Raw genomic sequence first — 18,235 nt, 5'->3', positions numbered from 1 at the left:
AAAAAATGGCGCAAGTCGGGTTAAGACGATTTTTTTGCCTCAACCTGACTTGCCCCATTTTAAGACGCCCTAACGTCATTTTTGCCCAACGCCGGCGCTGCCTGGTCTACGTGGTTTTTTTCCACGCACACCAGGCAGCGCCGGTCTGCTTGCGCCGGCTAACGCCATTCCATAAATACGGCGCCCGCATGGTGCTTCAGAATGGCGTTAGACGGCGCAAAATTTTTTGACGCTAAACTGCGTTAGCGCAGTTTAGCGTCAAAAAGTATAAATATGGGCCACAGTCCCTTTACATGCAGCACTTTGCATGAAAGGGGAGTGTAATGGGTGTTGCTGTTGGTGTTCAACAGCAACACCCATTGCATTTTGATGCTGCCTGAGATTTACGAGTTTTCCCAGGGGTGCCATTAAGAGTGGCACAACAATGAGAAATGCTTTCATTTCTACTCGTTTTTTGCTCTTTCTATGTGCGCTGAATCCTGCAGCACACATAGAAAGAGCATATCCCCTTTTGAGATTGTTTTTGTGCAGGATGCACATTTAGCGCTGGCACAGAAGGAAACACAGGGGTGTGCCGTATTCTAGGAAATACAGTGCATTCTGTGTTGAAAATGATGGTGTGCGTCACTGCCAAAATTGTCGAAGCGCCACACACCATCATTTTTTATTAAACCTGGCCCACAGTTTTATAACGGAGAAGGATAGCAATTGTTAAGAGATCCACAATTTAGGATTTGGTAATGGAATACTGCATCTTGAAAACTGCAAGGTTCTAGCAAGTTATTGCTTGTAACTATGAAAGTAATTTATGATAATAATTATGATTGGTTCGTCGACAAATTATTCAAAACCCGGAGTGTCCAATATGCATTGTAAAATATGCGACCAGAACCCTGTTCAGAGATTCTCCTTTTGCCGTCATTGTCTGTCAGGACTCAAACCTGTGAAATTCAAGTTATTACAAAGCTCTGCAACAAGTACACGACCTACCTGAGTTTAAGGGAACGAGGTCCTGCAACATGTGTGGCCGCACACATACACCCCAGCAGGCTCCCTTATAAGTAAGCAATTGCATCCGGATCTCTGTAGCAGGTACATTGCCCACTGGCCTTGCTCATTTGAATCCTTTGACTTACAGGTTGCACTCAGATCTCTGCAGTAAACAGGCGCCCTCCGAGCTATCCTACTTAGAACAGATCCTGTGACATTTAGGTTACACAAACATTGCTGCTTGTACCGCACTAACTGACGTGTTTTCATGCAGTACACAGAACCCTTCGTGATCTGCAAGGGCTGTGCAACTTTATCACATTACACGCGGTGTTCATTGTACAAGTGAGGGCACGGTCAGCATCCTAGTAGACTACTGCATGCGCCGAGTAAGGACAGAGGTCATGCTGCGAGCTTGGTGGTAGCCGCACTACAGGGCTCGTGCTTCATGGAGCTACCGAGGCAGGGGTGCAGTGTGAGAGTCAGCAGATGCCGCAGGGCTGGCGGAAAAGTGCTTTTGCAGGTCAGGATTGAAGAGGATTTGGAGCACTTTTACAGACATCTCCAGATAGATGTGTACTTTAAGAGCGTAGAGGACTCAGTAATAAAATGACCTGGGTGGTAAAAGTGGGGCACAGTAAGAGCTCCGTGGTGGACTCAGTATTGGTATTACAGATCAGAGTAAGGAGCTACACAAGAGCACCGCGGAACTATATGTACTGTGGTACTTCAGTACTGGGATTGTGGTGCATGGCACAGATTAAGGAGGAGTTTGGGCGCCGTGTTTAAATCGCAGTACTGGAATACAAGTGAATACTGCAGATAAGGCTAGAGGTGGGCGACTAGAGGTTTGCAGATCTCTCAGTACTAGGATATAGTTTCAGGCATGTACTGTACAGTTTGTGGGTGCCTCAGTACTGGAATACAAGTGAATGCTTCAGAAAAGGCTAGAGGTGGACGGAGAGCTATGCACAGATCTCAGTACTAGGAAAACGTACACACATGCACTGTAGAAGGTTTGTGGGTGCCTCAGTGCTGGAATGCAAGCGAATGCTGCAGATAAGGCTAGAGGTGGACGGCGAGAGCTTTGCACATATCTCAGTACTAGGAAAACGTACACACATGCATTGTGCAAGGTTTGTGGGTGTTCCCGTACTGAATACAAGTGAATGCTGCAGATAAGGCTAGAGGTGGACGGAGAGCTATGCACAGATCTCAGTACTAGGAAAACGTACACACGTGCACTGTAGAAGGTTTGTGGGTGCCTCAGGGCTGGAATGCAAGCGAATGCTGCAGATAAGGCTAGAGGTGGACAGCGAGAGCTTTGCACATATCTCAGTACTAGGAAAACGTACACACATGCATTGTGCAAGGTTTGTGGGTGTTCCCGTACTGAATACAAGCGAATGCTGCAGATAAGGCTAGAGGTGGACGGCGAGAGCTTTGCACATATCTCAGTACTAGGAAAACGTACACACATGCATTGTGCAAGGTTTGTGGGTGTTCCCGTACTGAATACAAGTGAATCCTGCAGATAAGGTTAGAGGTGGACAATGAGAGCTTTGCAGATCTCTCAGACACACATTCATACTGCAGGTTAACATGTGTGTGCTGTGAGAGCTCTCTGGATGTATCAGTCCTGGGATATTAGTGTTCTCCGTGGATCCTTACTGAGGTGCTTTGAGAGAGCCCTGAGGATCTCTCAGCATTGAGACACACCTTCATAATTTAGTTCAATGTATATGTGCATACAAGGCGCTCAGTGGGGCTGTCAGTGCTGAGAAACAAGACAAGCCGCAGGTGAAAACAGAGGTGCATTGCGAGTTTTAGGAATCAGTACTCGGATACAAGGTCTCTGTGGGTGGTTCAGTACTGCAGCGTTAGTGCACTACGTGTGCCCTGGTCAAGTACATAATGAGAAACAGGTACTTGCTTCAGAAGTTTGAGTCACGAACAAACAGCAGGTTAGGTGGTGGACATTGCCGGGGGTGCATGAGTTTCGGTTCAGAGATACATAGACATACAGCAGGTCAAGAGGGAAGTGCTTTGCAAAGCAGCATTGATTTCACAGTACAGTGATACTAGGGCTTGCTCTTAACTCCAGCTAGAGGTGCACTGTAAGAGCTCGCTGTATGCCTCAGTACTGATACTAGGACATGCTCTTAACTCCGGCTACAGATGCACTGTGAGAGCTCGCTGTATTCCTCAGTACGTACTGATACTAGGACTTGCTCTTAACTCCGGCTAGAGGTGCACTGTGAGAGCTCTGTGTATGTCTCCCTACTGAGATACTAGGACATGCTCTTAACTCCGGCTAGAGGTGCACCGTGAGAGCTCTGTGTATGTCTCAGTACTGACACTAGGGCATGCTCCTAACTCCGGCTAGAGGTGCACCGTGAGAGCTCTGTGTATGTCTCAGTACTGATACTAGGACATGCTCCTAACTCAGGCTAGAAGTGCACTGTGAGAGCTCTGTCTATGTCTAAGTACTGATACTAGGACATGCTCCTAACTCCGGCTAGAGGTGCACTGTGAGAGCTCTATGTATGTCTCAGTACTTGGCTAAAAGCACATGATCCTAACTCTGGCTAGACGTGCACTGTAAGAGCTCTGTGTATGTCTCAGTACTGATACCAGGACATGCTCCTAACTCCGGCTAGAGGTGCACTGTGAGAGCTCTGTGTATGTCTTAGTACTTGGATACTAGGACAACCTCTTAACTCTGGCTAGAGGTACACTGTAAGAGCGCCATGTGTGTCTCAGTACTGGGCTACAAGCGCCTGCGTTTAACTCCGGCTAGAGGTGCAGTGTAAGAGCTCTGTGTATGTCTCAGTACTGGGATATTAGGTTTTTAACTCCAGCTAGTGGTGCACTGCGAGAGTTCTGTGTATGTAGCAGTACTGATACTAGGACAAGTTCTTAACTCTGTGTGGAGGTGCACTGAGAGATCTGTGTATGTCTTAGTACTATACAAGGAGATGTTTTTAACTCCGGCTAGAGGTGCACTGTAAGAGCTCCGAGTATGTCTCAGTACTGTCACTAGGGCATGTCATGACTCCGGCTAGAGGTGCAGTGTAAGAGCTCCGTGTATGTCTCAGTACTGGAATATTAGGACATGTTCTTAACTCCAGCTAGTGGTGCACTATGAGAGTACTGTGTATGTAGCAGTACTGATGCTAGGACAAGTTCTTAACTCTGGGTGGAGGTGTACTGAGAGAGCTCTGTGTATGTCTTAATACTGATACAAGGAGATGTTCTTAAGTCCCGGTAGAATTACACATTGAGAGCTCTGTGGATGTCTCAATACTGGGATACTAGGACTTTCTCTTAGCTCTGGCTAGAGGTGCACTGTGAGAGCTCTGTGTTTGTCTCAGTACTGGGCTAAAAGCACATGCTTTTAACTCCAGCTAGAGGTGCACTGTAGAGCTCCATGTTTGTCTCAGTACTGACACTAGGACATGCTCTTAACTCTGGCTGGAGGTGCACTGTGAGAGCTCTGTGAATGTCTCAGTATTGGGATACTAGGACATGTTCTTAACTCCAGCTAATGGTGCACTGTGAGAGTTCTGTGTATGTCTCAGTACTGATACTAGGACAAGTTCTTAACTCTGGGTGGAGGTGCACTGAGAGATCTGTGTAAGTCTCAGTACTGAGATACTAGGACATATTTTTTACTTTGGCTGGAGGTGCACTGTGAGAGCTGTGTATATCTCAGTACTGAGATACTAGGCCATATTCTTTACTCTGGCTGGAGGTGCACTGTGAGAGCTGTGTGGATGTCTCAATGCTGGGATACTAGGACACATTCTTTACTCTGGCTGAACGTGCACTGTGAGAGGTCTGTGGATGTCTCAGTACTGAGATACTAGGACATATTCTTTACTCTGGCTGAAGGTGCACTGTGAGAGGTCTGTGGATGTCTCAGCACTGAGATACCAGGATATATTATTTACTCTTGCTGGAGGTGGACTGTGAGAGCTGTGTATGTCTCAGTACTGAGATACTAGGATATATTCTTCACTTTGGCTGAATGTGCACTGTGAGAAGTCTGTGGATGTCTCAGTACTGAGATACTAGGACATATTCTTTACTCTGGCTGAACGTGTACTGTGAAAGGTCTCTGGATGTCTCAGTACTGAGATACAAGGACATATTCTTTACTCTGGCTCGAGGTGCACTGTGAGAGCTGTGTATGTCTCAGTACTGAGATACCAGGACATATTCTTTACTCTGGCTGGAGGTGCACTGTGAGAGCTGTGTATGTGTCAGTACTGAGATACTAGGATATATTCTTTACTCTGGGTGAAGGTGCACTGTGAGAGGTCTGTGGATGTCTCAGTACTGAGATACTAGGATATATTCTTTACTCTGGGTGAAGGTGCACTGTAAGAGGTCTGTGGATGTCTCAGTACTTTGATACCATGATATATTCTTTACTCTGGCTGGAGTTGCACCGTGAGAGCTGTGTATGTCTCAGTACTGAGATACTAGGATGTATTCTTTGCTCTGGCTGGAGGTGCACTGTGAGAGCTGTGTATGTCTCAATGCTGGGATACTAGGATGTATTCTTTACTCTGACTGGAGGTGCACTGTGAGAGCTGCGTATGTCTCAATGCTGGGATACTAGGATGTATTCTTTACTCTGGCTGGAGGTGCACTGTGAGAGCTGTGTGGATGTCTCAATGCTGGGATACTAGGACATATTATTTACTTTGGCTGGAGGTGCACTGTGAGAGCTGTGTATATCTCAGTACTGAGATACTAGGCCATATTCTTTACTCTGGCTGGAGGTGCACTGTGAGAGCTGTGTAGATGTCTCAGTACTGAGATACTAGGACATATTCTTTACTCTGGCTGAAGGTGCACTGTGAGAGGTCTGTGGATGTCTCAGCACTGAGATACCAGGATATATTATTTACTCTTGCTGGAGGTGGACTGTGAGAGCTGTGTATGTCTCTACTGAGATACTAGGATATATTCTTCACTTTGGCTGAAGGTGCACTGTGAGAGGTCTGTAGATGTCTCAGTACTGAGATACTAGGACATATTCTTTACTCTGGCTGAACGTGCACTGTGAGAGGTCTCTGGATGTCTCAGTACTGAGATACCAGGACATATTCTTTACTCTGGCTGGAGGTGCACTGTGAGAGCTGTGTATGTGTCAGTACTGAGATACTAGGATATATTCTTCACTCTGTCTGAAGGTGCACTGTGAGAGGTCTGTGGATTTCTCGGTACTGAGATACTAGGACATATTCTTTACTCTGGCTGGAGTTGCACCGTGAGAGCTGTGGATGTCTCAGTACTGAGATACTAGGATGTATTCTTTGCTCTGGCTGGAGGTGCACTGTGAGAGCTGTGTATGTCTCAATGCTGGGATACTAGGATGTATTCTTTACTCTGGCTGGAGGTGCACTGTGAGAGCTGTGTGGATGTCTCAATGCTGGGATACTAGGACATATTCTTTACTCTGGCTGAAGGTGCACTGTGAGAGGTCTGTGGATGTCTCAGTACTGGGATACCAGGTTATATTCTTCACTCTGGCTGAAGGTGCACTGTGAGAGCTATGTATGTCTCAGTACTGAGATACTAGGATATATTCTTTACTCTGGGTGAAGGTGCACTGTGAGAGATCTGTGGATGTTTCGGTACTGAGATACTAGGATATATTCTTTACTCTGGCTGAAGGTGCACTGTGAGAGGTCTGTGGATGTCTCAGTACTGAGATACTAGGACATATTCTTTACTCTGGCTGAAGGTGCACTGTGAGAGGTCTGTGGATATCTCAGTACTGAGATACCAGGATATATTCTTTACTCTGGCCGAAGGTGCACTGTGAGAGGTCTGTGGATGTCTCAGTACTTTGATACCATGATATATTCTTTACTCTGGCTGGAGGTGCACTGTGAGCTGTGAGAGCTCTGTGGATGTCTCAATGCTGGGATACTAGGGCATGATTCACATCAGGATGTAGGTACAGTCTGAGAGTTCAGTAGGCTTTTCAGTACTGAGATAGAAATACATACAGCAGGTCTGGATAGAAATACCTTGCAAGACCAATGCCAATTTCTCAGTACTGCATTCGAGGGTGACTATTTCCCTAAACAAAAGTTTTACAGTTATAGAGCCTTTCTATCCCATGAGAGGTAACCTGCAATATAACATTGCACTGCACGTCAAATGGCCATTTGCTCATAGAACTCTGAACAGGATGCACATAGCCTTACTCTGCTCAGAGCTTAATGTTAGCCAGTAGTTGCTAGTGGTAGGCAGTGGCACTAATTTTAAGGGACCTGGAATTATTTTCCATTGTAAACTTTTGACCTAGGGAAGGGTGTGAAAAGAAGAAAAGGGAGGGAAAAAAGGAACAGAAAGATAGGAAAAGAGTGACAAAGGGGGAAAGCAGAGATCGAAAAGAACCTACAAGAGAGAGATAATTAGGCAGGAAGTGTATGGTGCAGTTCAAAAAGAGGCATGAGGGGGAATCACAACTAGGCAGCTTTAATATTCGGTTCCCTATGAAAAGCTTTGGGCCCCTGCACTTACTATTTTAGAAATTAGGCACTAGCTACAGCACAGTGCAAAACCTTTCTTTACCTCTGACAGGTGACCATTCCAGGAGCTTCGCAGTGAAACGACTGTACTGTACTTTTACAGAAAAAACACAGCACTGCTCTTTTCCTGTTTCACTTTTTATGTACCTTTTAAGGCTTGACGCCTGGCCCTTTCCATTAGTTCATCCGTGGTTCTTGCCCTGGACTCTTGCCACCATCCGTTGCAGATCAAGCATGATACGAAATTTGTGGCCCAGTTTATAATAGATCATAGCACATGTACCCAATACAGCCAGGGTGGGACGTAAATAGCCATCATGGGGTTTTAACAACACTCAGCAATAACACGACCTCCCATGTAACACATTAGCTGTAAATGCTTTACAAACAAGCAGCAGAACACAAAAAAGCCACAGACTTGGCTGTCACAATGCCACTGCTCACCGAGTCACATCACACACCACCCAAGACCAGCATATAGCTGATAAACTCTGAGCATGTACTCAACATAGTCGGAATATGCAATTAACTGGCCATTCAGACATCCACCGGTAAATGCTGAAATTGGCTATTTTCCACACATACATAAGCAGGTAATGTACACCTTTACTAATCGACTAAATAAATAAACAATTTGATACAGGCCCTGGTGTCACCCACCTAAATAATACAGTCACAAATCATTAAAACCAATATATGCAGTCTACTGACGAGACCCAGTCACAAAACCAGATTATATAACAGTCATACCCCAGATTACTGGAAGACAACTCCTTGTAATGTCTGCTATACAAGTGCTAGTTAACAACGTGGGGGCACCACAATAATGCAGACATTTTATGGGCCTTGCTCCAGACTTGACCTTGGGGATGTTTGGGGCAATCCTTTTCTAAAGTAACATAACAGTTCTCATGTTTGAGACTCCATGAATTATGATGCATTGCATGTGTATGTATATGCCCATAGTATTCCCATTACGCAAACCAAGCCAAAAGGCACTGGCATTGTGCCTGTGGAGGTTTGAAGAGAGGCATAAAGTCAGTGACTGACAGGAGAGGTAGTGGGGTTATGGAAGATGAATGCATTGTGATTTAGTGTTTATTCCGAAATTGAAACAGCACACGGGTGGTCCTGATAAATATGGGCATGTTGTTCCAGAAGCTGGGTGCATATATGGAAAAAGCCTGCTGCCTTGTTTTGTCTCTTTTACACTTCTTAGGCTGCATTCTGATGGTACCCTGGCTGTGGGTGTGCTGAGAACCACCAGAGATGGTGATCTTGTCTGCAAGATAAGCGAGGCACTAGTCATAATGTCTTTGTAAATAATGCAGCTGAGTTTGAAGATAATTCAGGCCAGCAAGGAGAACCACTGGAGTTCTATCAGGATTGAGGTGATGTGATAATGTCTGTTGGTCCTGTATAGGACATGCTGCGGTGTGTAAGGTGTCTGAGGGCACTGAGCAGGGCGTTATCACCATCCAGATACAAGAGTATAAGGACTTTAACAGCAGTTCTGAAGTCACTTTTGGAAGAAATGGTTTCACTTGCTTTTTTTTAGAAGAGTGAGCTGCTACCAGGCCATCTTTGTGTTTTGCTATTGTGTTCCTTGAGGGCGAGGATTATGTCTAGGGTTAATCCAAGTGATTTGGCATTCGGTACACGTTGGGTTTGGAAGCCATCATTTTTCATGTCATCGAACCCGGTTTGTACAGTATTTTGTTTGTTGTTCTTGGCAAGTTACAGGTATTCAGTCTTGGGTGGTTTAAACTTCAAGTAGGCAATGGAAAACCAGTCCTGCATAATATGCAGGCAGTGCTCGAGGTGTTGGATGTGTGAAGCAGAGGAGACTTCAAGTATAGTTGCATATCTTTGGCATGTTGTTGCATCTTGATGCTGTTATCGGTGAGTAGATCACCAAGCTACTCCTTTTATAGGCTGAAGATGACAGAAGACTTTAGGGAACCATGGGGGCCTCAGCAGCTGATAGGGATCTTTTGAATCCTGGAGGTGCCCATGGGAAAAAGTTGGTGTCAGTTGGAAAGGTAGGGGAAGCAGTGAAGGACACTGCCAGTATTTCATGCATTGTGCATAATAAACACTCACCTTAAGAAAATGGAGGCAAAAATAGTTAAAGGTGAAAACAAACCATTGTATGTTATACCTCAGATTTGGGAAATGGTGCCTCGTATAGAGCCCATTTGGTGAATGGTGCCACAACAGAGCTTAAAACCCAAGACGACGCCATCAAAGAAACATTCTAGAATGCCTGTTTTTGGTAACTGTAAACAATGTACGATTGAACGAGAACTGTCTTTTTCTCTACACTGGATGGTCCCTTAAAGCATATGTACACTCTTGTACTCCTTATACATCTATGCCCGCCTCTCAGCCCCTCTTCTGTTTGTACATCTGTATGCATCTTTTATGTCCATAACATGTCTTGTAAAGGTTTGCCCCAGGGGGTAACCCTAGGTAAGGATAGGGGGTGAAGCTTACTACAAGGGAGTGGGTGTCTGGATGAGGGCGGTCTGAAGACAAAGGCACAAATAAACGACATAGTGACCATTTCCACAGTTTATCTTTTTAAAAACATGTATTGCACAGTTTCCTTTTCATACTACTAGCTCAGTGGTTTGTTCATTAATTGAGAAAAACGCATCTTGGATTCCTTAGAAAGGAGAGCAGTAAAACCTGCCATTAAGTCATCACAGGCCATGTAACTCGTAATATTTAAGTAATCAGGATGATTTCCTGCCTTTAGTGCTGACCTGGCCTAATGGCTACAGTGTGCTGAGGTTTCAATTTTAGAGTGCAGATTGTGCTTTGTAAACTAAACATACGGATCATCCCTAGTTTTCAAATGATATACAAAGTACAATACATAGCAACTTGTATTTTGGTAAAGTTGTGTATTAGTGTCTGCACATGGTTTGTGTTCGTCTATCCGATTGAGTCACATATTTGTGTGTGATTTTACCTGCCTCTATGGGTGAATATGTGGGTGTGTCATGAGGGAGACACGGACATGGACAAAAGAGGTAACAGAGACACTCCGGGGACAAAAAGATAGGGAGCTACGCTGATGCTCGAAGAGGCAAGGACACCACATTCGGCCATTCTGACATTGGTCTGCGACGACCTCCACGTCCAGCTGGCTAAGCACCCTCTGGGAAGGTAGCGCAGAGAATAAAAAGCAGTAGCATACAATAGAATGTATGTATGAGTATGTGTGTGTATGGATGGGCATGACTGTATCTAGAAGGGTGTGCATAGATGTCTGCAGAGGATCAGAGCTGGTGTCTGGATTTTTGAAACCTTTGGCAAATAGTTATTTGTTTACCTTCTGTAACGTGAGCATATTTGGTGCTCGTATGTGCTATATGGTTAACATCCCCTGTTCCTTCATGCCCCCGGCAGGGCACCCCACCTCTTAAACATCGCTGCCACTTCATACAGTTGCCTGAAATTGCCCTTTCCTAGAACTGTCCATGCAGTAGGTGAATGTGTGTGTGTGTAAAAATATGTATGGGAGCGTGAGTACAAATATGAATACGTTGAAAACAGTCTGGATGTATAAGGAGAAATAGTTATGTTCGTATGTGTACACAATTATTGATATGGTCTTTGTGCATATTAGCATACGTGCAAGATGTACGCCTAGGGCAGTAAATGTGTACACGTTAGTGTAGAAGAGAATTAATGTGTGTGCATGAAGGTGTAAGTAAAAAAGTATAACGAGCCTTTGTTTCTGTGAGTGCTGAACAGTACATTGAAGAGCACATGAAAATTATCTTATTAGCTGAAGTTTTCACGACTTTCCCCCTTTTACACTGTATGATGTCACACGTTTTGCCTGATAAAAAGAAGATCAATTCCTCCTATGCATTTCAGCCAGAGATGAAAAAAAACTTTCTGGCTCAGTCCCGAAATATCCCAGACTAAAATTCGCCTATGTAGGCCTTTACAATGCAGGCAGATTTCCAAGTGTGGAAACTCTGCTGTGTGGCAGAAAAATACACACAACGACACAACACTCATCAGGCCAGAAGCTTTCAGGGAAATGTTTTTAAAGACCATCCCTCAATGTCAAGGTCCTTGACTCCACGAAGCACTCTCCTTGTTCTTAGGGGCCTTTTCAGAGGTCTTCCCTCTTTTTCACGATGATTGCTCGGATTAAAGCTACCACCTCAGACTTGATGCTCTCGATGGGCTCCTCCGGTTTCCAGAACTTCACAACTTGGCCCTCGGGGTTGACCAGGTACTTCCAGAAGTTCCACTTCGGCTCCTTTTTTGTAGACTCTACATGAATAAAAGAAATAAACAGTTACCTTTAATTGATACTAGCTTGCAATTTGACCGCTCGGATGCCATATTTCAATTTGCGGATTGGACAATTGGGATAATGCACCCACTTTCCTGCAATGATTAGTATTCAATCAGTTTAGTGACATTTCGTTTTTTCTCTTGCTTCTTTTCTGTACAATGAGATCAGCTTTTAGGCCAGATTGCATTTTATATTTTGAATGAAACTCTGTTTAAATATTTAATACACCAAGGTGTCAGCTACAGTTGTGTTTGACATGCTGTATTTAGGAGTCTCTAGGTGCAGCCCTACGCTTAATGGCTTCTACATTAGGCCTTAAGACCTCTGCGTGGAGCACCACATACCCCACAATGTGGTTGCGTGTGCTACAAAATCAAGGATTTATGTCTGAAATCTGAACGTTTCTCTAAGCCGCTTTGCAAGGACTCGTTCATGGGAATTACAGTAAGATAAATGTAAACTATCCCTTAAAAGACATCTATCATGGCCACCTGAAAACCTGTTATTTTAGTCTTAGTCCCCTACAATAAGGTGGCATCAATTAAAAAATATATCTATATCCAGACATAGGCCCTAATTAAGGGGTTTGGAAATTTAGCCTGGCCATAACTCCAGGTGAAATTCTGCCACCCACAATTACAAGTGCCTCCAGGCAGTGCTGGAATTGAAAAAAAACATTACTCTGGAAACCCTATAATGTTCTATTACTTACCTGTAATCTTCATTGCTCCTGGTCCTGTTGTCCTCATCCCATTCATCACTATTTGGAGATAACTATCTCCACGACAGAAAAAAGAACATGAGGAATGCTGGGATATCCCCTTCCCAGCCACTCCCTCTGGTAGTACATAAGCTGACTCACCCAGCATTCCACCTGCACTACCAAGCCACCAGCAGAAGGCTGGCAGGATGGGAGGGTGGGAGGGGCTTGATGAATGGGATGAGGACAACAGGACCAGGAGTAATGAAGATTACCGGTAAGTAATAGAACATTACCCCCAGATCCCTCCCGTCCTTGTCCCCTTCATCACTATTTGGAGAATACCCAAGCAGGCAAAACCGTCCTTCTGAAAACCAGACAGAGCCAACACAACACCCCAAGAAGGGATACCAAACAAAACGCCATACCGTGAGGAACCCCAACAAACAGAGAGCCAACAGACCCCACTCCGAAGTCCCAGGTCAAAACAGAGGCCGAGCGCAAACCAGAAAAGAAGCGACCAGGCCAACCCAAGGAGCAGAGGAACCACCGCCAGCATCACAGCAGAGCACAAGGGGAACAGACAAAAACTGAGCCCAGAAGACCGTAAGCAACCTCGAAGACCAGGTCAAGAACTCCCCTGAGGAGGAAGACCAGACACCACAACAGCCAGTGCAACAGACAGCATGGGAGATGGACCCAAAAAAGAGGCCCACCAACAAAACCTCCCTTTGCAGGATCCAACAACAACCACAAAGGCCAAGGCAAAGCCTGGAAAGAAGAGGCCAGCTGGAAACAGGAAAAGGATGCTTCGCAAGCAACAGAACAAAAAAGGAACCACAGGAACAAGGAAGTGCCTATACACAAAAAGCACTCCATAGGCTGAAAAAGACAAGATGGGGACCTCAGTCCCACAAGACGACCCGTAGCCCCCAACCGAAGATAGGGCCAACCAAGAGGCACCTGAAAATGAGAAAAGTGGAACAGCAGCCACCTCCAGAGACACACAGGAGCCTAACCAAGGGCTCACAGACCAAAACACTGCACAGCGACAGCCATAAACCAGGGAAGCCCAAGCATAGCAGCCCAGGCTAGACAACGACCGGACAGAGAGCTGCCGCAGGAACAGAATGGAAGGAAAGGGAAGTCACTAAGGTCATACCACAGTCAACCCCATGGGAATGTAAAACCATGACTTTCAGAGTAAACCACGAACCAGCAAACACCACCTGGAGTACGTCCCGGAAGCATGGTAGAAACAGGCAAAAAAGCAACAGATACCAGGGCCAGGAGAAAGAACAGGCGTATTGCTGAGTGAGTACAGCTTATGTACTACCAGAGGGAGGGGCTGGGGAGGGGATATCCCAGCATTCCTCGTGTTCTTTTTTCTGTTGTGGAGATAGTTATCTCCAAATAGTGATGAATGGGATGAGGACTAGAGGGACCTGGGGGTAATTGAGGGTCAAGGTGGTCAACAAAAAGGAAGTAGAGTCACAAGGGGCGGAGACATCAAAACAGTCTAACAATCAACTTGTATATATCTATTTTTGATAATTCTATCACAAAGAAATTGGCACTAAGTAGAAGCATAATAGTGAATCTGTTCTGGCTTAATTGGTTGCAAAGTCTGCATTTTTAAATATCTTATGGGGTTAAAGCACCTGTTGTAGACAGCCTTGTAAACCAAGTAAATTTCAGGGGATTATAATAATGGTACAATAACTCATGTGGTTAAAGCATTTTCTGGAGATCTGTGGTTTGTTAGTCACAATTTTGACTCCCAAAGTAGTGTAGAGGGTTAATGTGTCGTCTGGAAAGCCCACTGTGTAACGTGCAGATAACAGACTATTATGTTATTTAATTAAGTGGGTCACTGCTTTTGACACAGATCCTTTTATTACTTGCAGTTCATAAATTGCAATTCTTCTAATATAGCACAGTGAGATATGAACCAGCACCAGGGACTTGCATGCAAACTTCAAGACACGGGTTTAGAACCTTATTGTTTTTTCAGTCCTGTGATGTAAAGCGGTGCAGTGGGATGAGTAGCACTATAAAAGTATTAAATAAAAAAATGAGGAAGTTCTATTTAAATTGTGCTTCATATCCATAATTGTACAGACTGATACATCTTACATTCTTACAGTGCATGCATATCTTTTAAATATAGGGGCTGCACAAAGTCAAAATCTTGCCTCCAAATGGTCATTTTTCTTAAGTACTTGTGACATGATGAGCTGTGCGCCTTTTTTCCCCATTACATTCGCAGTTAGGTGTTATGATGCAAAATGCAAATAGTTCTAGCAGGATTATATTCAAGCAAAAAGAGCGCTGATAGCCCTCTATATTCACCTTTTATTTTGGGCCCAAGCTAGAAGAGAAAATAAAAACAATGCCTCCTCATAGCCTGCAGTTTGCTGCTGTGAACAGAAAGCAGGCACTGCTGAATTGTGTTCTGGTGTTAGAAACTGACACAATAGATTCAGCATATTTCACTAGGCCAGAAGGATCTCTGATCCGGATGAATAATAGCTGCCAGATCAGGGTTCCCCCTTCAATCCAGCTATACCTCTGGGCCAAGAATTATGGGATACTTAAACTCCAGACCTGATCATTCTGGACCAGGAGATATCGGACCTGTCATACGCTCCTGTGGGTGGACTCTAGGCAGCACCACAGGCAGGCCTATACATGATGGGGGACCAGACAATGCTCTCCCCAGACAAGCACGAGCTTTCTCTGACCCCCTCAGTATGCCCCACCTCACCCATCACTAGACCTCCTATTGACACTTTACACCAAGAAAATAGGAATGGTTTTCTCCTCCAAATTAGGGAAGATTTCTGTGCAAAGGATCGAGTATTCCTGGATCAATGCTACTATTCACATTCAAGGGAGAAAACGTTTAATCAGTGGATTTTGATGCTGGAACATCGCCCAGAATCAGGAATTCAGGGTCCCCTCAGCAAACAAAATTTGCAGAACTCCTAACGAGGAGTAAAGTGTTTGACAGCAGTTGTGAGTAGGGTACAGTACGTGTTTTTCTTAACAAGTATGTGCAACATAATGACAGTAGATCCCTCAATTGTGTAGGCTTCAGATTAGATAAACTGCTGGTGAGCAGGAACAAAACGTTTTCAACTCACAGATGCAAAAATGCAGTTTATTTGCTTTCTCCCACAACCCAACTTTGTAAACGTTATCTTTGTTGGCATTTATTTGTAACAACGATAACCATATCAACCACAGGAAAATGTATGCTTCATATTTTCATTATTACAAATGCGAAATTAATTGACCTCGGAAGGATGAAGAACTGAATTCTAACCTGTATCGTGGAGGTCAGCTAGCTGTTGATATTGTCTGTTGTACAACAGGTGTGTTGTCCAAACCTTTCCGTATCTTAAGCCACTCGTCCCATCAGGAATACATCCATGTTCACTGCTTTCTGCAGTTTTTCTCGAATATTCGGAAACATCTCTGTTTCTGCTAGTTCAGTGCTGTGAATAGCGGCCATCCGACATGAGTATTCACCCCTATTGGAGCTCGCAACAGAGTAACAACCTCCATGCCTTAATTGCCCCTCTTGTGCCCCTCTCACTGGGATAGCCACATGACCGGCCTGTACAAAAATAAGCAGAAGCACCCACAGCCGGTATTTTTAGACTCTATCTGTCGGTACTTCAAACGGAAACTATAAATAGAAAGCACTTTTAAATGTGTTCTAGTGCTGTGTTAATGACCTGTAACTGGCTGTTAATGTAAACAATGGCAGGGAAGTAATGCTGCAAACGAATTCATGCGATTTTGTTTTAAGTTCTATTTGTGGCAATATTCAGAGCTTTGCAGACTCTTAAATCAACAACAAATGGCCCTATTTTTCTCATGGAAAGATGGCAACCCTACCCCCCAGACAGCCGTGTCTTCCCAAGGGGGCGATTCACCGGTGTCACAGAGACGGGTGAGAGCGCGAGCCCTTGGTTAGCAGGTGGAGGGGGGTGGGATGGGGGGGGGGGCACGAGACGGGAGGCTCGAGCTAACGAGGCAGCTGGGCGGGCACCGAAGAGCAGCCCGCTGCCTGCCAAGGCGCCAGGTTCATACAGCTGCCAGGTTTCCAGCTTGTTTGTGAGTGGCATTTTGATGTTTTCAGTGTAATACGTGACGTTTCAATGCCTTAAGTGGGACACTTTTGAGTGACACTTCATCTTAACTAAAACACAGAATTTGTGTCCGTGTAGTGAGATACAATGACAGAAATAGCCCACTTTGTGCATTTTTATGTTTGAGAAACATCCTTCAAACAGCTGCAAAACAATTCAGGGGCTTGTGCAACATCACAAAGAACCCGGTCATGCCGGCTAACAGGCTCGCCTGCAGGGTTGTGTCACTGGGCTGCACCTCTTTGGAAGGTCCTGAGCATGACGCAGGCAGTGGCGTTCACCTCCTAGGAGAGAAGCCATCTAAGCTAAACAGTGACCGTCTGGAAACAACCCTGCTGTGGTCATGACTGGATCCCAGAGATCACAAGTACACAGCATTCGTGTCTTCGCACATGCTCGCCAGAGCCCACAGGGTACTCTGACATGTTACCAGTGACCTCCAGAGTGCGACTCTAATCACAATCTTGCACTATATTGAGCACACGCCGTGTTGTGTACGCATCTCAAGTTTTCTTATTTCACGTGTGAGTAGCTCATGCAGGGCAGTTTGTTTCTCCACCCTCTGGGAGATCTACTCTTACTGTGCAATTACAAATTCAGAAATACAGGTATCAGAAAGTAAACAAAAACCTTGGCTGGATGATCTACTCCTGTATGAAATAGCAAACCTGAGAGGTCAGAATGGGTCCTGTCTGATTGCGTAAGCGACTGGAACCTGCAGTGGCTTATTCTTAATAAAACAAGCATTTGGAATATCAGTAGATCTGGCCTAGGAATGAAAGTGCCGTTTGTGTCAGTGATGGGTTTAGACATGCAGAAAGTCCCCAATGCATGCACTCTGTCAATCATCTTTGCACTCACGCTTATATTCATTCATCCACTTACTCATTCTTGCTTTCATGCTCTGACAGAACTACAACACACACATTCAACAACATGTGCAAGGTAAATAAAAAAAATACATAGAAAAAATGGTGCTGTTGTCTAAACACGGCTGGCATATGCTTGCAATAACAAAGCTAAGCATAGCAGCAGGTGTCTGTTTTACAGAGGTGCTCTACATAGTCTGTTGTTGTTTTAAAGTTTCACCTTGGCCGCCACATTTAGAACCAACATGTTAGCCATCTTGGACTAGCAAAACAGAAATACATTAAGGACAACAGCAATCCATAACAGTTGCCTGGTTTAGAAGAAGTGGCCATGTGGGATGTGATGTACTGCAGATGAAATGAGAGGCAAAGAAGCGACCTATAAGCACTATCTAGGGAGGTGAATAACCTCATAGGAAAATTTAAAAGATGAGAAGCAAAGACATGAAAAGAAAACTATAGGAGTCATGGATGGCAGAAGAGTGTAAATGACACTCTGACAGACCACTGGCAGAAGATGGCTGACCCAAAGGCAACCCATGTATCCATTAGGGAATATACATGGATGTATGTATTATTTAATTAATTTTATATTACAAGATTGTGATGGCAAACAGCTTAGCATGTCAGGCATTCTG

The 18,235-nt window shown here is 44.7% G+C and overlaps 2 protein-coding genes across 3 annotated transcripts in view; one reads left to right on the top strand and one right to left on the bottom strand.

Annotated features, from left to right (window-relative positions):
* The window catches only part of CDC20B (cell division cycle 20B), a 221,578-nt gene that overhangs the window by 4,061 nt on the left and 199,282 nt on the right, over positions 1-18,235 (top strand). The window lies entirely within an intron of this gene.
* GPX8 (glutathione peroxidase 8 (putative)) overlaps positions 1-18,235 on the bottom strand; it is a 52,196-nt gene that overhangs the window by 4,900 nt on the left and 29,061 nt on the right. Inside the window, exon 3 of one of the 2 annotated variants that reach the window (XM_069222016.1) lies at positions 10,104-11,843. The exons of the other annotated variant lie outside the window; for it this stretch is intronic. Coding sequence (XP_069078117.1) covers positions 11,680-11,843 — 164 coding nt within the window. The 3' untranslated portion in view covers positions 10,104-11,679. Of the gene's footprint in view, positions 1-10,103; positions 11,844-18,235 lie in introns of those variants that run through there. 2 annotated transcript variants of the gene reach the window in all.

Source organism: Pleurodeles waltl, chromosome 1_1 (assembly GCF_031143425.1).
Source record: "Pleurodeles waltl isolate 20211129_DDA chromosome 1_1, aPleWal1.hap1.20221129, whole genome shotgun sequence".
In the NCBI taxonomy this organism is placed as follows: domain Eukaryota; kingdom Metazoa; phylum Chordata; class Amphibia; order Caudata; family Salamandridae; genus Pleurodeles; species Pleurodeles waltl.
Note: the sequence above shows the minus strand (reverse complement) of the source record. Positions and strands in the feature narration are given on the sequence as shown.